A 24,127-nucleotide genomic window follows, 5' to 3' on the forward strand; every position below is an offset into this window, starting at 1 on the left:
ATCAAATTTGGTGGCAGGCGTTTGTGTCCAGCAGGGTCAAATGGCCGAAGAAGTAGTCTGGACACACGTTACGGAGCTGCCAGCAAGCGAGGGTTAACGCCTGCCTCTGTTTGGTTGGAAAGAAAGAAAAAGAAAGAAAAAAAATAAAAGAAAAAAAAAAGAAAAAGAAAAGAAAAAAAGAGAGACGTTTAACAGCCTTTTTAGCGAAGTCCATACATTGCAAATCCAGCCGCGTTACCGTACTAGAGGAAATGAAAAAATGCTTCGGTTTGAGAGGACGAGTCCTTTATTTCCCTTATTGGATACGTTTCATGTGTTTTCCTCAACACTCCGGCTTAAGGACATGCCTTTTGAAACACAAACACACGCACAACTCGCACACGCACACACAGATAAGATATGTATTAAATCCTGACACATACGGGGTGGGGGGAAGAGCGGGAGAGAGAGAGAGAGAGAGAGAGAGAGAGAAGAGAGAGAGATCCTCCTACCTGGAGCCATAGATTGCAAGATACGTAGTGTTACCTGGGGAAGTCAGAACAAGTAAAAACAGATTGAACTTCAGGGCTCTATGAGGCAGTTGATCAAGATCAGTGCTTGCTCATTCTCTCCCTCAGACTGTCTGTCTTGGGTTTTTGTTTTACTGTTTTGAGCAGCCCTTTCTATTTTTTCTTCCTCTTTAGCCTTTATATCGGAGCCGGTTTCGGTCACCATGGCTCTGGGAAGAGCTGCCTATCTGCGTGGAGTTGGCTTTTTGCAGCTCGGCCGGCTTTGCTCCTGGGTAGCTTCAGCAATGCTCTTGCCTGGAATTTAATCGACAAGACCAGTTCGGCTTTTTGTGCAATTTTTATGGCTCAGTCCATTTTCTAGATCATGCACAGAAACTTTCGGAAGTGGATTTTCTACGTGTTTCTATGCTTTGGAGTCATCTATGTCAAATTAGGGTAAGTCCTTGTGCACGACAAATCTCCTTGGCTTTTGGGTCACGTTAGTGCGGAGTTGGGAGCAAAATGCTGCAAAGGAGAAGAAGCAAATAAGGAAAAGATGTGATTATTTCTCTCTCCGCCCCCCGGGTGCCCACGGGCCGGCAGCCCCCCGAAGCACGGCCGTGGCTGTCCCCGGTCCCGGGCGATGCCCGGCGGCAGTGCGCTCCGCCCGCGCCGAGCCTGCAGGGAGCCGGTCGCGGGTGATGACGGATCCTTTTATTTTGTACTGCTTAAGCGAACTTAAATATTATCTCTGGCTTACAGTACCCTCAGAGGAAAAAAAAAAGAAAAGGCAGCCTGACAGAGTTAACTCAGGCGCTGCTGCTGGGACAATAGAGCAGAGCTGAGGTATTACAGAGGCGAAAGGGGCGGGAGGAGGGGAATCCCTGCTCTGAACCTGCGCTCAGGGATTTGGTTTATGCAGGCCTAGACACAATTTGCGTTTCTATCCATCACACGGACGTGTTGAAATTAACTTGACAACTGGTCCGGCTACCTCTGCTCTGGTGCTCGCGGGGAAGCCAAGCGGGCTCGGGCGAAGGCAGCGGCCCGGGGCCCCGGAGGGTGCGGCGGGGGCTGCCGGGCAGCCCGCTGTTTGCTCCTCGCTGTTTGATCACTGCAATCGAGAGCACGCGGTTATTCTAGTTGCCAAGTTTCGCCCTCTCTCCCTCTGCCTCTCCCCCCAGTGCCTGTATGCCCTTATTAATATTGCTCGTCGCAGTAGGCTGACTTGAGTTGAATTTCCACATTCCTGAGCCCCAGCCGAGTCCTTACCTGTCGAACTACAAACTCTTTAAAGATCCTGTCTTTGCATAGCTGCGGGATTTTTTTTTTAATGATCAAGAATGCATAAGGTGAGTTGCAATCCAAAAACGCTCGCTTCCCACCTTGAAATCAATACGTGGAAGAGGACGGGGAAGCCAAAGGGCTGCCCTCAAAGGCAGGAGAGCGGGCACAGTTCCCCGGAGCGACGGGCAGGCTGGAGCCCGGCCGGAGCGGGAGGGCAGTGGGGAGCCAGGAGCGGCCCTGCCCTGCCCGCCGGGACTCGCCGCCGCCGCGGGCGCTGCTCCGCGCATGTTGCGCGGCAGGACAGCCCCTTCCCCGCTGTCAGCGGCCCGGGCAGCGGCGGGAGGAGGGGGCTGGCGAGGAGTGGGAGGGAATCTGCAAGAGGGAGCGAGCCAGAGCCGAGGATTCAAGTTAAACAGTGCGGGAGAGGAATTAAACTGGGCTCCTCGGGGATGAGAAAGGACGCGGCAAGCCCTGTATCCCCCGCCGGGAGCTCCCCCAGCTGCGGGCAGCAAGGGCAGAGCTGTCCCATTTTCAGGGCGCCGGCGAGACCCGCGGGCTGCCTCCCGGAGGGTTGCCAGCGGGTTGCTCGGCAGGGACCAGCCGGATCGCATCCCTCTGTGTTTGCTTATTTAGGTATTTTTGGCACGGCTCTCGGCCCGCCCCTGCAGCCGCAGGTGCCGCCGCGGTGGCCGGCGGAGCAGGGCACTGCCCTGCAGGCGACCCGCGGAGGATGCGCGGATGCGGAAGGGGCACAGGAGACGCCCTGTGAGCTGCCCCCTGCCCTGCCCCGGTGGGGAGCCCCCGTCCTTCCCTGCGCCGGCTGGGGCACATGCCCGGGGTAGCTCCAAATGCTGCCTGCTGGAGACAGGAGGTGTTTCGTACCTTTGCGGGGCCAAGTACCTGTGCCGCCCGTTGTCGTAGCCGTGGTCGGCAGCGGTGGGCTCTGTCGTCCTCCAGGCTCGGGCTGCCGGGAGTTCAGATGAGAAGTGAGTTTGGTGAGGCTGTGCATCCATAAGCGAAGCGATGACAGGGTACCCAATCTACTTCAATAGTTGTACGACTTTCTACCAGCACACCCCTCACAGAGAGGCAGGCGAACGCAAAGAAAACGCTTTGCAAAATAAGGGCAGTGATACTGCTATTTGCTTTCGCTGCGGCGGAAGGGAGAAGAGCATTGGGCACATGTTGCAGTCTGGAAGGCAGATCTCTTTTCCAAATTGATTGTGGCTATTTTAGAAGGGGATTCAGAGCAAAAATCACAAGCATGCTGTCGGATTGAGCATGGAAGTGAAACTGAGCGGACATCAGAAACAGTAAAACCCTTGCAGAAACCCTATCAGATCCGTCACCATGCCCGTAAGGGGATGACGATATTTCACTTTCTCTGAACAATAGGAGAGAAATTTGCTCTGAGATCCAGGGCTACTTCTAGGCTAGGCATGTGGGATGCAATTATTTCCTCTTTCATCAGCCACTGGAACTACCATTTTGTTGAAACCATATCCTTTGAGTGTAATGATGCCTTTTCTGGTGAGCTCTGTGCATTGAAAAGGGGGAGGTGAAGGCAGATAAAACGCAGTCTGTCTTCCAGGGCATTTGGTTGATTTTCAGCGGGAAGGAGAGAGCCGTCGTGTCAGCCACGGCAAGGAGGGGATGCTTGGCAGGTTGTTTTATTTTCTCCTTGCTGCTGAGCACGTGTTCATGTCTTAAGAAAACGTGCTAAAAGTTCCACTTTCGGTGGCAAACATGACACCGAGGGGAGAGAAAATAACGCAATACATAAGCTGTTGGGCTGGCCAGGATGTCGCATGAGGTGACATGGCAGAGTCCCATGAAGAAGCCACTATCTCCTCCAGTTAGGAGGAGAGAGCAGGGTCTCACTCAGGTAGTCTTTCGTCTCACGGATTTTCCGTTGTTGCCATTTCTGTTTTCGGTCCCCCGGTTTGCTGGAGAAACAGGTGTGAGGTGAAGCATCCCTTGATATCTCTGTTAATGACGTTTCCAGGCACCGAAGCGTAAAGCATCTGCAGCCCCGCTGACTCCATGTAACCCTCGCGAAAGCAGGTCACATCAAATATTGACCTCAGGCGGGATCGAAACAGAAATATTTCCTGCCGAGATCGCAGAGCATTCGGATACCGGTTAATTAATAAATATGTCAGAAATTAAAAATCACAGCAGTGCCACAGGTGCAAATCACAGTGGAAGCTCTGCGGATGAGTGATGTGTCTTTTGGAAAGACAGAGACGCGGACAATACCCGGATGAGGGATCTGGGGGCAAACCCCACCCTTTTCCTCTTTATCGTGGAGGAAAAGAAGGATGACAGCCGACGCTTCCAGTGGGAGCGGAGAAGGCCCCCTTGCCCCGCGGGGAGAAGGTCACAGTGCGGTTAGAGGGATGCGGGCGCTGGGAGCTGGCGCTGCCCAAGGGAGCAACGAAAGGTGTCGGCACCCCTTCGGGAGGCGGCGAGGACTCTCCCTCCGCGCCGACCCGAGCTGAGGGTGCACAGGGCTGCGGGCGTCGGGGACCCCGGCCCGTTCCTGGGGAGGCCAGATCGCCCCGCGCCCTCTCGGGACTCCCGCTGCGGCGAGGAACGGGACAGCCAGCCCCGCTCCGCTCCCCTGCGGCCAAGCTTCCCTTGGCTTTGCGGCGTTTGCAGCAAAGGCCAACGAAATGCCGCTTCCCTCGCCGTCCCCAGGGCTGTCCGGCTGCGGGGAGCCCTCCCGGGCCGGCCCTGCCCCCCTGAGCCTCTGCCGCCAGCGGCGCAGCCTCGACGGAGTGCAGCACGTGGAGCGCCGGGAGCCTCGGCGAGGCCCCGAGAGAACAGCCGCGGGATTTACGCCCGGAGCTCCTGACGGTGCTGCCGCGGCCCGGGGCTGCCTGGCTCCGTCTCGCCGGCGGGATCCTTCTCTCCCCGGCCCCTCCACGGGCACCTGCCGTCATGCTGCCGCCGCCGCCTTCCCTGCCCTCCCGTCGGCCGGACAGCCGCTCGGTCTGAGAGTCAGTGCTGCCGTCTTCCCTCGGCACTGGACTGGCAGCTCGGTGACATACAAGAAGCGCGAGGTTCCGCCCAGAAAGGATCCGATGTGTTGCCAGCCTGGCGAACCTTCCCGGCTTCCCACTTGCCTTTCTGCCGGACTCTCCCCAGGCTTGGGGTAAAAAAGGAACCGCGGCTGGGAATAGATAGATAATAGGGGAGGGAAAAAAGCAAATAGTTTATTGGTGCCTGCCCGACTATAGTGTCGGCAACAATTTCAGTGTCATTCTGCCCCATTTTGTCCAAAATACACGTTTGTGGAAGAAGGACCGACAGATGCTGAAGTGCCCATATCAGACGTTACCGACAATACCTATCTTCCAGTCTGACTTTTTATTGAAGGGGATGTTTTCATCTGCAATGAACAAAATGAATGCGGTTCTCGCTAGCCTGGCTGACATAGGTATTGAAACCATTTGGATGGAATTTACAAGGTTATTCTCATCATCTTCGTCATAATCGTCATCCTCCTCCTCATCCTCATCATTCATCATCAGTAATTTTTAGACCTAGTAACCGCACCGTGGTTTTAGAATAAAAATTAACTCCCCGAAAAGAAACTTGCACGGTTTGGTTTCTTTATACGACTTTTCTTCCCCTACAAAACAGATCTGTGAATAAAGTCAATTTCGACCTGAAAACTGTGGAAATTGGCAAACCGTCTTCGTTTCAGCTGGAGTGAGTCAAACTGTGCCAGCACAAGTTCGAAGTTTTCCAGCGCCAACATTTACTTTGCATTTTTACAGTTCACTCTCCCCTTCCTTCCCCCGCCCCAGGCACATCTTTAAAAGCAGACGCACATTTAAAATACCTATCTGAAGCGGAACAAATGCTAGAAATAAAACATTCAAAGTGGCTACTCGTTTTCCTGGTTTCACGTTCAGCAGAGTTGCTCCAGCCACATGTCTAGGAGGGGAAAGGGCACTGCATGAGATATGTATCTCCAACTCTTTCGCTATAATACACTGGTGCGAGCGCTTAGAGAAGTATAAATACGACCATTAAAAAATCTTAAATAATTATAAATAAGACGATTCTGGGTTTTAAATAATCGTTGAAAGGTTAAGCTTCTGTCAGGAATCGAGATCAGCGTTTCACGAAAGGACGATGACTGCCCCAACGTCTGTGCTGAATTTGCAGATGAAAGTGGTTAAAGCAACCAAACCCCGAGAAGATTTTTATCGGATATTGAGCAGCATGCAACGTTTTTGCACCAGTTCTGCAATTCCCATTCCGTCTGAGGGGATATTTCGTTGTGTCGCGGAGACAGCTGCACACATGTGCTGGGACTGGTTAACTGCAGGAGGTGTTCCCAGGGTGTTTGGTAGAGCTCTCAGCCAAGACATCTTCTTCAGTCATTAGGCAATTAACCTGAGACGAACATTTACAGACCAAGGACACTTCGGAGCCTGGTTCTTGCTCATTTCAGCTGCATTTGGGTTTCAGGGTCTTCGGTGGCCGTTTCTCTTTCGGGGTTCGTTTTCAGCCCCCGTATCCTCAGCGCACGACTTTGCACCATCGTTCTCAGCACTTCCGAAATGAAAGACAGACGCCCAACAATGCAAAGAGGAAGAGCGACTGTCTCCTGCACGACTGGGGCTGCTCGGAGCGAAGGGCTCCCGCCTGCCGGAGCGGCAAGGGTCGAGCACCTCTTGGCCGTGAGGTGCGGCAGTGCCGAGGGCAGGAGTCTGTAGGCTGAGGGGGAAGGCGGGAGAGAGGCAACTAACCTGCCGGGAAACGTCTCTTCGGACTTGCATCTTCTCGGCAAGAGGAATAGGAGAGGGAAGAGCGGGGACGAAAACTCTTCCTGCGAGAGTGGTGAGAGGTGTGGGGAGCCGGCAGCTGCCCGCTGCTCGCTCCTACACCGCCTGTTCCACACCAGTCCTTTCCCTTCCCTGCTCTCCCGCGAAACCCAATCTCGCCAGGAAGCTACCAGTGTGCATGTCTTTATTTCTCACTCAGGCAGGCTATGACTACATATACGTCCCTTTAAATTTTTTTTTTTTTGACGTTGCTCCTGAATTCGACGCTTAATTTTTGACACCGGGGGGACAACAACAGCCAAACCCCCGCCGAGGCTGGAGGGAACGGCGGAACCCTTCGGTGGAACCGGGGCAGCCGGCCACAAAAAAACAATTAACCGAGAGCGGAGCTGGGAGCTGCCAGCTCGTTCAGGATCTCTCCCAGGACGAGCTAAGGGTGCCACGGCAGACGCAGGGAGCTCGCAGCCCCTCTGAGCACTGGGGGGAGAGTTAAAAATGCCCCATGGAGCGCGAAAGGAGCGCTTGCCGGGCGAGACGTATGGAGAGGGCTCAGCCAGGGAGCACGGATTCATTGCAGCCCGGGCTAGATCAGTGTCTTTCCATTGTCATCCTCCCATTGGAAAAAAAAAAAAAAAAAAAAAAAAAGAAAAAAAAAGGGAGAGGGAGAGAAAAAAAGTAGGCGGTTTGCAGTGACTGACTGCCCAATGGCAGCCCCGGGTCTCAGGAGAGTTACAGAGAGAGGGAGAGAGAGAGAGAGAGGCACTTTCTGCCATCCAAATCCCTTAAACCATCCTCATTCCAACACGAGAACCCACTGTAACAACTTCCAACCACTGAGACATGACAGGCAGGAGCCCAGAGGCAGCAGCAGCAGCGAGAGCAGCAGCAGCAGCAGCACACACCCTGCACAGGGAGCAGCATTAGCACCAGGGGAATACTACACACAACAATACAAACAAACAAACAAACAAACAGACAAAGCCCCCCCAAGCCCAAGGGACTGGATTCCAACTCAGATTCAAGCCACAGCTGACACCAAAAAGGGTGGGGAATTACGACCAGGGGGGGCCAGAAAGGAATAACCAAGGAAGCGAACTCAAGAGTGTAAACGGGATTCAGCCATGATCCTTTTTTCATCTCGCAGTGTGTTACTCTCAGTGTATTACCCTCAGATTTTCCTCATCCTTACCAGTGGGAGTTACCTGTAAGTGATCCAGATTTTTTTTTTTTCCAAATACTGTTTGCAATGCCCCCGCTAGCAGCTACCTAGGGGCAATGCGCAGAGCGAGCAGAGGGAGCCGGGAGAAGGCAGCACGGGCGGCAGCTCCGTGCGGTGCGTGGTGGTGAGGATGGTGGTGGTGGTGGCGGTGGCGGCGGAGGAGGAGGAGGAGGAGGAGGAGGAGATGCTGTGCCGGTGGCGGTGCTGGCGCTGCCGGTCGGACCCCGCCGGGGGAAGGGACGCACCGCCAGGTAACTCCCGGGGCTGCCCGCCGGCGAGGCCGGGGTCCGGCGTGCCCGCAGCGGGGGCGGCGCACCTGGGAGGGCGGCGGGGCAACGGGGCACGGAGCGGCCGGCGTCTCCCCTGGGGACTCCGACCCCGACTCCTCCTCCTGCCGAACCGGAGATGGGCATCGCTTCGCGCCCGTCGGGGGAAGCCTGTTTGCGTGCGGAGATCCCGGGGAGCGCGGAGCTGCCGCAGCCGGCGGCCAGAGCCCAGCCCGGGCCGCCCGCCGAGAGCCCCCGCGGCCGAGGCGCTCGCCGGCCGGCTGCTTTCGCTCCGGAGGGATCTCCAGTCCCGCAGTTAGAGCCGGCTCCAGGACCTTTTCCTTGTGAGGAAGGGGGTGGAGGTAGGGGTGGGGGAAATGAGAGTCGGTGGGTGGGACTGCGAGGAATTTCGGTCTCTTTTTTTAATATCTATATCTGTATCTATCGTTGCGGTGGATAAGGAGCGGCAGGGCTGGTCCGTGCGGGCTGCGGAGAGAGTGTCCGCCTTCGTTCTCCTGCAGGTCTCCCGGCAGGTTTCTGTGCCCGCCGGGCGCCGCGTTAGGGTGGCGGGGGTGGCGGCCCGGGGTCCCCAGTCCGGCCGGAGGGCGGCCGAGTCCGGAGGGGCTGCCGGGGAGCTGTCAAGGGCTGCTGCTCTCCCGCGTCCGGACGAGAGCTGACCTCGCCGCGGGGCAGCCGTGCGGACAGGAGGGCGCTGGGGGCGGCAGGGACCCGGAGGAGGGAGCGGGTTTAAAATCGGGGAGCCGTCTGTCTCTCTTGAGCATCCCTCCAGCCCGGGGCCACGGCAAGGCTCTCCGTTCCGGGACGCGGCGATCGGGCCTGGGGGAGCTCTGGGCCGCGGCAGAGGGGCTCACCTCGCTGGGTGATGGGGAACCTCGGCATCCCCGGTCCCATGTTCATCTCGGCTGCCGGGGCCGAACGGATTTCCCTGCTCTCCCACCCCGTGCCGACCCCAGGTTTTCGTGCCCCGACGGATGCAAATTTGAGCTCATATCCCTGAACTGTATGTGGATTTATATATATATATATATATAATTTTTTTTCTGTATGCGTGCACAGGAGCACAAGCACATAAACACGTGTGCGTGTGTTCCTCTGTGTCTGTGTCCGTCTGTTTTCTGTGGGCTATGGAAAAAACATATCCCACCGCTGTGAGAGAAAAGTAGGAATAAACACACCCATAAAAAGAAACTAAAAGCCTATTTCTACATTCTTAATTCTTAATGAAATGCACATGTCTTGGCCACCGATTTTTAAAAGCGCTGAGATTTATGGAAGCACGTTAGGTTGATTCAGCCAGAACTGCCTGTTTCTGTTCACAGGAGGGATATGTCTGCTGCGTAGGTGACTGATAGCTTGTAAAACAGTTGCAGTGCTATCTTTGGTTGGTTGGGTTTTTTGGTTTTTTGGTTTTCTCTTTTTTTTAGACAGGAGGAAGGAGTCGTAATAAATAAATAAATACACCCTTTTAATATAAGCGTAGCCATATTTTTCTCAAAACCGTAGGAAATTACTATCCTACAAAGTTTTCCTTCTATAAATAGTTCAAATCTTAAAACAAAAGTTTTCAACCACACACCAGATGCTGGGATGCTAGCGGTTTCCCTTGCTGTGTGACATAATTATAAGGTCCGAAAGCAAAAGCTATAGAAGTATAATAATAATACTAAGGCGACTGCTGAGGGGAAACACAAGGGAAGCAATGCCTGCTTTATTTAAAGCCAACTGCTTGGGGATCTTTTGAGCGCTGCCCCGCGACAATGAGAAGTTGTGGTGGATAAATAATGCTCTCTCGCCTTTCCCTGGGCCGTCCCCCGTTCATCCCCTCCGCGGCAGGTCACTCGGAGCTGGACCCGCGGAGCAGGAGCCGAGGTGGCTATTGCAGCCCAGCAGAGCAGAAGCGAAAGGGATCAGGAGGTGAAACCCAACAAAGCGGAGCCCCAAAGCGCCGCGCACCTCCCTCCATCCATCACTCCGGAGGGACGGAGCGGCTGCTTTCCCGGGGAGAAAGCAGCTCTCGGGGCGGCTGGGGACATGGTGCCCGGGACCCGACCCCCTCGGCTTCCCCTCCGTGCCACCCCCGGCCCAGCCCCCGGCCACACTTGCTCTCCGCCGTGTCCCCCATCGCTCCGGAGAGCGGGAGCAGCGCGGGAGAGCTGCGGTGCTTCGCCTCACTCCCCTTAGGAAGGGAAAAGAAAGGGGAGTTATTTCAGTGCTTAATGGAGAGTAGCCTAGTGAACTTGTGGTGTTTGTCTGGTGGGTAAATATACTTCTTTGGCTTACTAATGGTAGCTTTTGAAGATTAAAGCGTAGTAGAGCCTGCTGGAGCATTATCTGCTGGTGTCTGTTTCGGCAACCCTCTCCGTAGGGGGAGGATGCTTCCCAAGCTGCTATTTAGTGAGCTCTCAGGGACTGTCAATGGTTATGTTAATTTTCCCCGAGATCTCTATCATCTTTTGGCTATGGGAACGACTCCTTGGCTTCTGCATTGCTGCTCCTTCAGGGAGAGAGGCGTAACTGCCGGGGGCGAGTTGCAGCGGGCGAGCAAACGGAGCGCGGAGTGTCCGTGCTCAGTCTCCCTTGGTGGGGGAATTCGAGGCGGGGGCGATGGGATGCTGCCCAGTTATTCTGCGAGAAAACCTGTCAAGCAAAAACCCCAGCGTGATGAAATGGGGTTTTCAGGATGGAAAAGGCAATGGTGAAATGAAATAAAAAAGGCACCACACCTCAGTGCTTTGTGTGCAATAGATGGGCAGAAAGTTAAATTATAGTCGACTATATCCAAAAATAATTTAAGGAACAAACTCCTTTATAAAACCGATTTCTATATTGTGAGTGTGCTATCTGACAGAGCCATCTTCTTCAGTGTGCTTGCCTGGTAACCTTTGGCCTGCTGAGGCACTGTAAACATTTTTACAACCAGAAAAATCAGTCTCTGAAAAAGAAAACTGACTGAGGCTCCAATAACTGATGTATTTTAATGCACTGGACATATTTTGCTAATCCAATTAAATATTTAAATTATAAAGCTGCCATTAAATAATACCAATGTAATTAGTATAAATGTCTAAAGCCCAGGATTATGTGGAACACTGGCACTGTTTCATGCAGTGCCTGTGGGAGTGCGCATGTGTCTGTACACACACACATATTTAGTTGCTTCTAAAGAAGATGGTGCTCGTCCATTTTCCATTGGTGCACCCCTTTCACTGTTCATCTTCTTTAGGACTGGATGCATTCACCAGCAACGTCAGAGTCGCTTCTTAAGAAGCTTATTTTGGGGATTATCTGCTGGCACACAGACACAGTTAAGTCAGTTATTTGCCATAAAGTGATTTGGAATAACTCCTAAGAGACTGTGTGTGTATGTAGTAATAGCAGCACAAATCTTCAAAGAAGATTTATTTTCTAACACCAGAACACAGCAAATAATTTATATTGGTGAGTAGATATCACTGCTTGGTTAGGAAATGTAGAGGAAGAAAAATCCTCTGCATGTTTTGCATCTAACTGCTGGTGCTCCCACATCCTTACAATTCCATATCCTTTACAAGAGGGCTTCTTCACACTTGTGGGAAGCAGATTAGAAGGAATGCAGATTGTTCATATGCCTACTGGAAAGTGCTCGTGCCTAATCCCTAAAGACTAGGACTGCCAGAGAGTCCCTGGAGTTTGCCTCTTAATCTGCCAGCGTCGGAGGGAGCTGCACAGGCAGAGAACAGCCCAGCTGCTCCGTGGGGCAGAACTTCGAGGGGACAGTGGGCACAGCTTCACCAGTGATGCCAACCAGCTGACTGATGCTCCCACTTTAGCTGCCAGAGGGTAACACAGGCTGCCCACTCTTGCCATCCTGGTTAGATCAGGGCAGGATCAACCTCTGTGATTAAGATGGCTGTTATGGGAAGAGGATTGTCTCTGGCTCAGTCACTGGGCTGCAGTGTAAATCCATAATTTCCCTGCTTTTGCACCTTGTTCATTTTATAACTGAGACTTTAGGGCAAGCTTGCTCTCTCAGCCTCTATTTAGGCAGTGTGCAATGCCCAAGGAGAGCTCTGTTGAGATCCTTAGATTCTCTTTCTACATGGTAATAATGATCCTATATAAGAGGATTTGGAATAGGACTTCCACTTTACCATCCCTCTGAGATGTGTTCGCTTATAGACAAGACAGGTGAATCTTTAAAGGGTATCAAGTATTTTCAGGCTCATCTAAAGCTAATGCTTTTGCTCAGCAGAGAAGAAAAAGATAAAGGATATTTTTATGCTGGACTGTCATAAGCTTGTCTTACTTGCCTGACAAAGGGTATTTCCATGTATTGGAGCAACTACACAAAGATGGGAGGATGACTGTGATATAATTTCTTGGTAACTCTAGAAGGTAAAGTCCAGAATCTCACTGAAAGACGCAGAATAAAATTCTCTGTCTAAAACCAGAGCGCTCTGATAAATCTGTGACTGGCCACTCCTCTCCCTGCCAAGGTCTAGATCAAGCACTCAAATTCTGAATATCCTTGAATCCAAATGCATTTGGATGAAGGCAATGCAACCAATCCTTTGCAACAATCAGGGTCCAGGAATTAGGCATTTAGCACACCTTGAAATTGAAAAAAATAATGACTATAGAAATTATAAGGAAAGGTGGCAGCATCCAGAATGTGTAGGATGACAGCATGGATTTATTACATATGTTGCATTACTAACCATAATGTAAAAAGTGGGCATAAAGCAACATGAAATATTCAGACAAGTAAGTAAGATTGAATACAGATATGTTTGCCTATTCAGCACCCAACAAGGCTAATCCCTCAGAAGAGAGTCTTTCAAAGAAGGTGTTAAAGAGCTAAAGAAAGTGACCTGCAATTATACAATTAGACTGACAGACATCTTTTATGCAATGGGAAAAAAATACTGTGTCTACCTGGCAAGGTGGCATGCTGAGGGTAGAATGGAGTAATGGCTTTCTCAGTGCTCAGCAGTGCATAATTTGGGTTGAAATGCAGTCAGAGAGCCTCCAAACTCCAAAATGCAGTTTAAGCCTGCAGTACTCCCAAGCTACCCAAAGCAACAAAAAGCTGGGACCAGCTATAGATCAAAGGAGTTCTGCAGACGTGCTGACACCATGTGTTACAGAACTGGTGAATGTTGCAAGTGTAATTTGTTCAGCTTTTGCATGTTGTTCTACCCTCAGTGGACTCTCACAGGTGCCTTTCATGGCTGCTGGCAAAGTACCTCTACCTGTCAATTACATGGCAAATAGCTTTTTGCAACTCCAGGTTCACCTGTCTGCTTGGTTCTTCTCATAATTTTTGCTCTTTCCTCCTTGTTGCTCTGCTGCCCTTCTGCAGAGCATGTCCCCAACCTACCCCAGGCACATAACTTGCATAGTGTTACAGCAAAACTCTGCATGGAAAGGTTCTATGGGAACCAGACAGGTCTCTCTCCATGAGAACCATGACTGAAGAGCAAAATCTCCACAACTTTTTTGTTCTGGGATTGTGCCATGCAGAGGTAAATACCCTATCAGTGATCTGAAGAAACTTGTCGCAGAAAGCGACAGGAAATTCTGGGTTTACAAGCCCAGAATTGTGGGAGGATGAGTAAGTCCAGCAGTGCTCTGGAAGAAAAGCCAAGGAAGGCTTGTTTCTGGAGAATGTCTTTCAGTCTTTTAAGGATTATTAGCACCCTCTCCTCTTTTAGTCTCCCCTCAATGCTCCCCCAAAGGTAGAAGGATATATTTTCTCTCCATTGTGGAGAGCTGCATAGGACTTGCTGTTTACCTCTTGCCAAAACAATTCCTATGTATCTGCATTTGCTACAACACGTGCCTAAGGAACATTCCAAATACTGCACTAGTGAAAGTGGGAAGAAATTCTAGATACAGAGATTTAAATATTTGCCTAAAAGGTTTTTCTGTCCATATGCATTTCTATGATTTCTCCCTTCTGTTACTGCCGAAATATTTTTAGGACAAAGCTTTACATAATATGCTGAGTTGTTTTTCTTTGCTTTCCTCTTGGGCTTTCTTTCTAAAAGTCAGTTTTCTGGATGGAGCTGAAAATTCACTGCCTTGTTGAGTTCTAATGGTGTATGGGCAGCTTTTCTGAAGTTAAGATAGTTAAGGCTGAAGAGTTGCTCTCATCATAAAAATGTCTTCCACTAGGTTCTGACAGCAAGATGATTATCACCTACTAATTATTTTACAGCAAATCATGCCTTCTCTAGAAAATTTCAAGACAGGGTAAATCAGAGAGTTATTGTATCTTTTTTTTTTTCTGGAAATAATTTTAGTAGTGCATACAGTTTGTACCCTTACCCCTGTTACAGTTTTGAACATTTATTTTTGTTTCAGCCTATGCTTGTGGATCAGATTTCCCTTAAAAAAAGGATAAACTTCATGTTTATGCAAAAATCCCACTTAATCATCATGGTGACAGTCTTTGTTCCAGTTTTTATCCAAGGTCAGATTTCGTCCTGAGTTCCTAATAAGGAGAAAATAGACATCCAGTGGCATAGCAAGTGTGCAAGTGAGGGCAGAAATGAGGGTCAGGTGTTTGTCATGTGCCAGAAGAATTTCTCCCATGTAGTGGCACCAAGTCCACAAGTCCCTTCATGTCCCAATGTTTTATTTGAAGTAGAGCCACACTGTTGCTGAGCAGTGGCACCACTTTCAAAGCTGATGGAACTCTGTGGACTTTACTGGCAGATTTGTGATGCAAAGGTAATGCTGATGAGTCGTGTCTTCCATCAGCATCCACTTGGAATGCACAAAAAAGACATTCAGAATATTTTCCTTCTGGATGGCCATCACTGTGTAGCATTTTGAAAAGCTCTTATATCTTGTCTTTTGAGCACTGAGGGCCTAAGGCTTCTCACCTCTGAGGTCATATCCACAGCTCAGCAAGATAATAAAGCAGGAGTGACTCTGCTGCAGTCAATGAGTGACTCCAGTGCAAGCAAGAAGAGTACCAAACAGAAAGTCAGCACCAGCCTTGTCCTTCCAGCATCCATTTGAATGCAGCCTTGACAAGGGCTGCTGTTTTGTGCAGTTTGTAGGGAATCTGGCCATAGTTCACAGGAACATACAGTGAAGAAGACAATATTAATAGGAGGCCATGCCAGACAAAACCCAAAATCAGTTCCATGGGCCACTGAAAGAATCAAGGCCTTTGAAATCAGCAAGACCAGACATAAAACCAAAACCTGACTTAATTTTTTGAAGGGAGAAGCACATCAAAAGCCTTGCAGCATTTGCTGTTACATGTGAGGTAGTGCAGAGCAGCCCAGCCTTCAAAAATGGAGGTAAGCATAAGCCAGAAGGATATAAACCACTGTATGCCTGCAAGGAGGTCCTGGGAAATGTTTTGAATTGCATCTAATTAAAAATTTTAAAGTGCTGCAGTACAGGGACTAGATACGATATCCACCTTCCTAGTCTGGCTGAGGTGAGACATAATTATCAAATGTGACTACTATTTAATCATAGTTTCTTTCATTCAAGGGTTGTAAGTGAATTAATCCTACCAGTACTCGTGTGAATTGGGCAATGATAATTTCCCTCAGTGCTGGGGTGGAATGCAGCAGCTGCTGTGCAGCACCCAGCAGAGCTGCATGGACATGCAGGACCAACACCAGTCCTGACATTCCTGGCAGCAAGGCAGGAAAGCATCTGAGAAAGCCCAAGCACATCTCTAATTGATCTGGACCCTGGCCAGGGCCAGTCCCGCTAAAGATTGCACTTTCCCGGGGTGGGTTTCACTCTGTGGTGAAGATAGAAATGGTCTGAGGCTGGGCTGATGTCTGAGATGCTGAGTAGCAGTATTGTGACTTCTGCCTGCCTCAGTTTCCCACAGCTTTAATAGGGCAATAACAGCTCTGGCAAGGCTTGAAGGTAGGGGAGGGGCAGGAGAGCGAGAGCTGCCACAGCACTTTGGAAAGAGAAAACGCAGCGTCAGTGCTGCGTCATGACTTTCAGTGACTCTTTCTGACCACAGGCAGCACAGATTGTGTCTCACCCGAAACACGGCGTCACCATCAGCCTCTTCACCGCCATGGCCAGCATGGCCTCGGGGAGACATGGGGGAAAGGGCTGCTCACCAAGTCATGAGCATCCTTTCTGACAGTGCCTTCTCCTCCCGTGGCAGCCACGGAGCTCCTGTGGGCAGCGTGGAGCAAGGCTTGGCTTCTGAGAGCTGCTGGCCTCAGGGTGAGTGGCCACTGGCAGGCTGGGCAGCAGGCAGGACATGGTTAAGGGAGGCTGAGGAGAATGGCAGCATCTCTCATGACTCCTTTGGCCGCCCGCCAGAGAGCCATGTGACTCCTTGGTCAAAAGAGTCCTCTCAACCATGAGACACTTTTTTCCCCCTCTAGTTGTACCTTTTCTTTTCTGAAGTTAAAAGAAAACAAAACGTACCCACAAAACTTTCCACATTGAAGTTATATTGTAGTCCGATGACTCAGGGTGAGAAATTCAAGGGGAATGAAGAGGAAGGGGAACATTCCTGAATCAGATCTGTTGTGCTGAGCCTTAAAGAAGAGGAGGATTTTGCTGGATGGAGAACAGCTCTGCTGTACAGCACAATGAGCAAGGAGCAAAGGAAGGGCCTTAAATCCCTTCCCTGCTGCTGGGGACTTCTGCTAAATCTCTCAGGGTAGCTTCAAACCCAGTGGACTTTGACACTATCAAGAGGGCTGAGAGTGAACGTGCAAATAAATATGGCCTCACCTGATTCACAGCAAATTCCTTTTTCTCCACTCCCATGGCCTAAAGGGTACATCAACTAGCTTTACAGTTTTTGGTTAGGTTTATTTTATTGGCACTGCCCACAAAAATTAGATTGTCACATCCCTAGTAGACTCCCTGGAGTCTTTTGTTCCTCTGCTTACTCTGTCTCTGCAGAGCTCTGCCCAGGGAAGGTGCTTCTGAGGGGAGGGATGGGGTCAGGTTATTGTTGTTAACGTCACTCTGGTTATGTTGTAAAAGATGTATCAAAGAGGAAGTTCTTGCACTATGACCTAAAGGTCATCAGACTCTGGATTAGGCTAATCTCTAAAAATTTGTTCCCCAGACAGATCCTTTCGACCGAGAGTAACTTACCTCTAGGCACAGAGCTTTGTCATGTGTTTTGTGATCTTCATTGCTCCAGAGAAGCTCCACAGCCCTGGCAGAGGCAGAAGTTTGTTCTGTCTTCTCTTGCTGGGCCATCATCCATTAATTGAATTGCTGTGTTGAGGTTAGGCTTCACACCTTGAGCTGGGGATGAAAGAGAGCAGGGAGATGAGAAGGGTTTGTGTGCAGAGGTGAATGCATGGTGCAGCCTAACCCGGACACGTGCTGTGGCCTTTGAAGTCAGTTTGCTGTTTTCATGGTCAGAGCACTTTGGAAGTCATAAAGTCTGCATCTCACTGTGGCTTGGTCCTCTTTATGGAGAAAAAGGGCAAAACATTTTGAAAATTGCCAGCCAAGAAGATTTCCAGGCTTCTCTGTCTGTTTGGGACTCTTGTAGGCCACACTGAGTGGCTGGAAAAGCTATGGATGGAAAGTGGCAAGTTCAGGGATGTCCATTAAGCAGTACCACAGAATGCAAGCTGTGCCAAGGGCGTGGACTTGCCCGACAGCATTCTCCTTCTTTTGCAGCCCCCAAATGCAGACATGCTTCTGACCAGAGCCAAGGCATCCTCTTGATGTAAATACTCACTTTTAAGGAATGCACTGAAGCCAAGTGTGTGTGCCTGGCCCTGTGTGCTCCCCTCCTCTCCCCACCCAGCTGTGCAGCGTGCCAAAGCCAGTTCCTCAGCAACAAGACTTGGCAGGTGGCACCTGATGAGATAATCGTGCCCCCCGGACATTAGGAGTCATGAGGTGCAGCCAGGTGCTCCTGATCTGTCCATGGGTGTGATTTTCTGTTGTAACCACACCCTCAAGTGTTGTCTTACTGCAATTAGGAAATTTGTTCAGTTTGGGTCAAATGCTTCTGTTAGGGTGCTCTTCACACCTAACTTGTGCTGGCATGGCAGAAACACGTGGACATCCAGGGCCAGGAGATGCACCAGGGTGAGTGGTGCTCCTCCAGCTAACAGGAAAGAGATCCTACTTCTCACACCTTTGATCTCTGCTTATTTCCAAATCTGGACCTTCCCTTCCTGAAGACCCACTAATCTGAGCATTGATTCAGGTGCAAATAATGAAATGGCTCCCTTGGACAAGATGCTCCATTTAGTGTTTGACAGATGAGGAACCTTTTAGGAGTGTGCCACTTTTGCCAGCTGGGATTTCCATTTTGCAAGGAGATCTTTTAAGTCTTAAACATATGAGGGTGACACTGCAGGAGAGACAGTTCCTTTTTGTAGGTTGAAAATGCCTTTCTGTCCCAGGCTGGCTTGTATTGCTGCCTTAACTCTCGCTGTGGAAGCTAGAGTTTAACTCAGCCACACCTTCTTACTAACGACTTGGTGTAGCAAAGTCCAACAGACCATGAGGTGGTCTGGCCACCATGGGGGTGAAGAGGAAAGGGGAGCCTCCAGTGCATTGCAGAGTTTGTTCTCCGTGCTGTTCTTTGGGCAGAGCTGTCATTGCTTGCCGTGTTTGCTGCAGTGCTGGAGGAGGTAAGAAATGAAACAGTCAAGAAGTGGTCTGAAGTGCTGCCAAGTCTTGCTGTGACTTTGGGGAAGCTTCCCTGACAGTGTGCAGGAAAGTTCTTCCAGCATTGCCTGCTTGAGCTGAAAGCAGGGGAGGATGGCTCTGTGCCTTCACACAGGGGAGCACAGGCAAGGCTTGTGCTATTTGCCCTTCTCACCTTCACTGGATACTGCCTAACGTTGGAGTTTAAACCTTGGTTCCACCCAAACGTTGCCTGAATAACTGCAGGATTTAGCTCACAGTATTTTGTTAGGAGAGTGCTGTTTTTTGGAGAGAAGGGCTGGTGCATTTTATCTCTCCAAAATTGAAAACCACTTTCAGCACTAACCAAAGTCTTGCTTTGTATTGCCCAGATAGGATTTGTTGAGGTGTATCAGATCTTTGCTTACATGATAGTTGCCATTGTATACCTAATTAGAAATCAGCTTTAGTTTTCTGACAATAGCTGGCACAGATTATGTACACTCTAAGACATCTTGTGAGATAATTAAAGTGTTGACTGACAACATAGCACAGCAAAAGGAATGTTTCTCAAAGCAGAACCACTTTACAGGTTGGTTGTGTGCATTTTGTTAAATGCAGCCCAGGCATAACTACCCTGACTTGGATGAATTTCTCAGAAATTGATCTGGCACCTTATTTTTTGAGAAAAAAATCCTGAAGTCCTTTCAGTTTCTAGCTCCTTTTTAAATTAAACAGATGTTTGTGAATATACTGCTTGTGAAGGGTGCCTGAATCACAGCCTTGGAAAATGAATTCCTCTTCTTACCCACAAAACCATTGCAGCACAAGCAGAGGGTGTGTGAGCTTCCCCACTCCACCCCATCCTCATGTCTCATCCATGACCTAGAGGGGCAACCTCTAGCTAGACAGAAGCTAAGGGTGGCTCAGTCTCTGTACTTATTTAATCCTTGGCCAACCTGCTGGGGCTGCCAAAGAGGGTGCCAATTGTGGTGGTGGTTTCTGTGATGTGGATAGTCATCCACTGGGAACTGGATTAAGACCATCAACTCATTTCAAATACTCCTAGGCCACAAAGCTTCTGCCAAACAGTAACCATTTTTTGGTCACTGCCGACTTGGGTCATGTTTGGATCAGCGATGAAAGGCTCCATATCCCAATACCAAGCCCCTGAGCCATATGGTTTCCTGGAATATTTTTTTTAGAAAAGGAAACTTTATTTTTTGTCCTAGATTCTACTTTGATCTGCTGATTTTTAATGTTCATATTGGGCACTTTAAGGTACATAATTTTCATTACTTGATTGTAGAGGGCTCAGATGCTGGGAAAGATTTTGGAAGATGGCAGGTGGCAGACCCATGTGGTGTGATTCGAAATGAGCTCTCAGAGATAGTGGTTACACACTCTGGCACGCCAGCTTGCATTATATTTAGACTTAAAATTGATTTTACACCTTCAAATTTATCTCAAAATCCCTCGGGAGGAAAACTGCCATTAAAACTGAAGCTCAGATTCTCTGTTGCCCTTGTTCTTTTGGAGACACCTCATTGTGTGTCAGATCTGGTAGCATTTCCAGCAGCTGTTTGTAATGTCAGTGGCCCCTGTTGAACCCATCACAAACCTGTGTTCATCCCCACCCCGAGCTGTTGGGAGGTGATTTATTTCTCAGATACTGCAGAACTGCAGGAGACAGAGATGAAATTTTTTCACTCAAATCGCATGGCCCAGCAGGGCAGGGAACTGGAGTGGAGCTCCAGCTTAACGCCCAAACCATTAATCCTTCTCTTCAGCACACCTGAGAGTGGAGTTAGGCCCAGCTGAGATAGTTTTGTTGGCAATAAATATTAAAAAAATAATATTGCTTCTTGGGGCTCTAGCTCTTCCCAGAGGAGACTCAGCCCCAGAGAACACTGAAGGGCAGCACATTTCCAGCACTTTCCCAGCACATTTTCAGCACACCAAAGAAAAGAGTTTGGCCTTTCCCAGGTGATCCACAACCAGGCAGTATTGCCAGCAGCTCTCCCCTCAGCTGAAGCAATTCCCAAAGGCTAACTGGTTTTGTTTTTCTGGGGGGAATTTACATTGAAGTAATTTCACTGCTTGGATTGCTTTAGCTCCTCAGAACAGTGAGTCACCTGCCTCCTTCTTCCCTGCTACACATGGAAGTGACACATGCTGGGATAACAAAGGAGAGACTGTTAAGATGATAGAGAATTCTGAGGAAATCCATGACAGCTATGGATATTCAGAAGAAGTAAATAGAGGGAAAATGATGGTATTGATTGATGCTGTTGTGAAGCTGAGGTAGAATCTGCTTTCTCACACACTGGTGAAGTGTCAGAGGCATCTTACCAGTGGTTTATTAGTCTTGGACTGTGAAACATATATTTTGCATTTCCTTTTATTTTGTTAAAAAGAAGAAGAAAAGAAAAAGGTTTTATTTGATGTGTCCTTCTGCTGGGAAAATTGTCCCTGTTAAGAGAAATAAAGGAAGATAAAAATGTAAGAAAGAAATAGTGCTGAAAAGATTATATGTAGCCATACAGTTATGCATAGAAATATTTTTTTTTAAAATAAGTATTTCTCCTCTCTTTTAGAAGTTTCTCTGCTTATTTGGAGCCCTTTATATGTATAGATTCTCTTTCCAGAATAGAAGCTTCCCTGTCAATAGCAACTGAGGCTTAAGTTCATGAAGAGCTGGAAGCATACAGGCTTTGGAGAGCTTGTAGTGACATCAGATATTTTGGTAGGTCACGTCACACACGTAGGAAATACAGGATATACACATTGCCCAGCACCCTTGAATGTTTCCTGAGTATGATGGGATTCCAACACATGCCGAACTCTTTCCTGAACCAAGCTCTAAATTCGGGTGACATCTCTCAAGTTTACTTTTTCCCTTCTGACCCCATGAAAAGAGAGATGAAAATGTACCTAGTCAGAGAAATCTCAGTTTGGGACACACAAATTTATGTAAGTAAGTGAAATTTTTCCTTTCAGCCTTCTGGCTGTGTAGGAAGACCAAGCTTATCAACGCAAGAGTTTTGACATGAGAGGTGGTGAGGAGTCATGGGTGTCACAGGAGGGACAGCCAGGGAAGGGACAGCCAGGGAAGGGCCTGCATGTTCCCAGGGAGAAGGGAATGGAGAGAAGGGTGGGTGGAAAAACCAATCAGGAAGGAGCCTAACAACTGAAGGGAAAAAAGTGAGGAGTCATGGAAACCTGGAAAAGATGTATCTGGAGGATGAAACAGGCTTTAGGATGTCTGCCAGAGAGGGAGGCAGTTCTTGGGAGGTTCAGCCTTTAGCTGAATCATTGTTCAACCTGTCCTGTTGGTCCAAGCCATGACCCCATCAGTTGGTCAGAAATTTAATCACCTGAGAGCAGCTTTTTAACCTCTCAGCAAGAGGATCACATCTTGGGGAGGAGGAGCAGCATATACTGAACCAGAGGGCAAGTGGGGCTTTAGAGTGTGAGCAGAGTGGCTCAGGAAAGCAGGCTCAGCCCAGAGACACTCACTGTGCTGCTGGGGCTGTTTGTCCCCAGACAGGATGTGACTGACCATGGCTGCCCAGGGAGAGAGACAACAAAGGACAGAGCACAGCCCTTTCTGAGGGGAGCAGTATAGGAGAGGGAATGTGAAAGAGATAAAGGATAAAGCACAGTTTACATCAATAAGAGAATTTGGCTTTGGAAGAAGTCTTTCTGCATGGCTGCTCCACATGAATTGTGCTCAGCTCTACAGTTGTAGGATTTTGGGGTCTCTGATGAGGCTCTTGAATTGTCCTAAGGACAATTTTGCCATTTAGCATCCAAAAACCATAAAGCCTTACATGGGTGCACTTTTAAGCTTAGAGATTCAGAAATGCTCTAGTACTGATGGTCAAAAGGGACATGGAATAATGGCTATCTTTACAGGATTTAATTTGTGGGTGTGGGGTAAAAGTGCTGTTTGTCCTGCGAGTCCACAAGTGTGTGCTGGGAATACACAGCGTTGCAGTTCTTTGGTGTGACTCTGGTGTGAGGCTGAACTCACCCAGTCACTACTGAGGGGATGCTCAGCTCTGCCTTCCTCTAGAGTATGAATTCATTTCAAAAGCCAAGATTTCAGGGGGTATAGCATTGTTTGTGTGCAGCCAAACCATGAGGGATTTTTTTCCCAAATTAAATTCAGCTCTTTCCTTGCCATCTTTAGAACTAACTCTTTTCAATATTTCAGCTGACTGGGATCCAGTTTTTAAAATATATGTAGGAGCTTTTGCTTGGCACAGAATTGAAGCCTTGGCTTTTATAGCATCCATGCACTACCAGGGTCTAGTTTATTACTTTGTGAAGTATTTTTGGGATATATCTTTCTCTGTATAAATCTAAGTCCAGTACCATTCATATTTTACATCTCTGTTGTTTTCTTCATGGATACAAATATATGTAAAAGATTTATATGATGTAGAAATACTCCAGAGAAGGTCCTTTATGATTGATTATGGATTATGAGTGGTTTTGGGATATTCTTTTTAGCTTTGCTTAGAGCTCTCTTTTCCAAGTTGCACACCATTTTAGTTGAAATTGGTGCCTCATCCATACATCTACGATTTCAGTTGTGTGTTCCAAGCCTGATTATCACAGTTTCACTCAGCAGTTTTCACCAAGGACATATATGTGTAGACCTGAGATGAGGCAAATGTTAGCATAAGCTGGCTATTGTATCTCATCCTTCTCGGGAACTCAAATTAAACTCCTTGAGATGAAGATTAGCATCTGAAGGTATGAAGTCTAATCTCAGTGTAATGATGCCATTTCAGTCTTGTTATACAATCACAGAGCTGTATTTTCTTCTTCTCCCTCTCCTCTCTTCCCTCCATTATTGTTTCTAAAATAAAATGATTAAGGAAGGAGATATCTGATAGAGAAACACATGAAACTGAAAGGAGGCTCAGAAACCACCTATGATTCCCACCAGTGTATCCTACTGGAATAGAATTATTGGTTTATTTGGAATAAACCTCAAGTCACTCATTTTCCCTGAGATGTGAACCCCAAAATACACTTCCCAGGGAGCAGGAAGCACCTGACAAACACCTGGAGAGAGAGGTTTGCTCCCATGCTCAGCAGCACACCAGGCACACACGTGCAGCGTCCCAGGCAGAAGAGTAAATGCTGCCTGCAGTGCTTCCAAGTTGAGAACACATATCTGGGCAAGCATAGGTTATTATAACTCTGGACAGCAAACCACAAAGGCATTCAAAGAATCACCACCACAACATTTTACAGAATATTATTACAACTGTCACTAGGAGTTCTGTCAGAAATCTGGAAATTGCAAAGGACAAAAATTTAACTACTGAGGAGCAGGGAATTCTCAAAAATTGTCTGGCAGTATGCTGGCACATTTGACCACACAGAAAAGTGCTGGACTTTGCTGCTTATGATCCTGCAGAGTAAAGGGGAGAG

The 24,127-nt window shown here is 48.9% G+C and overlaps 1 protein-coding gene across 6 annotated transcripts in view; it reads left to right on the forward strand.

Moving 5' to 3' along the window:
• Window positions 1-241: 241 nt before the first annotated feature.
• The window catches only part of WNT7B (Wnt family member 7B), a 94,902-nt gene continuing 71,016 nt past the window's right edge, over window positions 242-24,127 (forward strand). The window contains exon 1 of one of the 6 annotated variants that reach the window (XM_085049736.1): window positions 242-944. In XM_085049736.1, the coding sequence (XP_084905862.1) occupies window positions 874-944 (71 nt within the window). In that variant the 5' untranslated portion in view covers window positions 242-873. Of the gene's footprint in view, window positions 945-1,351; window positions 1,841-7,234; window positions 7,782-7,982; window positions 8,048-8,145; window positions 8,425-24,127 lie in introns of those variants that run through there. The other 5 variants (XM_085049740.1, XM_085049735.1, XM_085049742.1 and 2 more) reach the window with 5 other exon arrangements.

The sequence above is a fragment of the Lichenostomus cassidix genome, chromosome 1Ab (genome assembly GCF_008360975.1).
Source record: "Lichenostomus cassidix isolate B80296 chromosome 1Ab, HeHo_3.0, whole genome shotgun sequence".
Lineage (NCBI taxonomy): Eukaryota > Metazoa > Chordata > Aves > Passeriformes > Meliphagidae > Lichenostomus > Lichenostomus cassidix.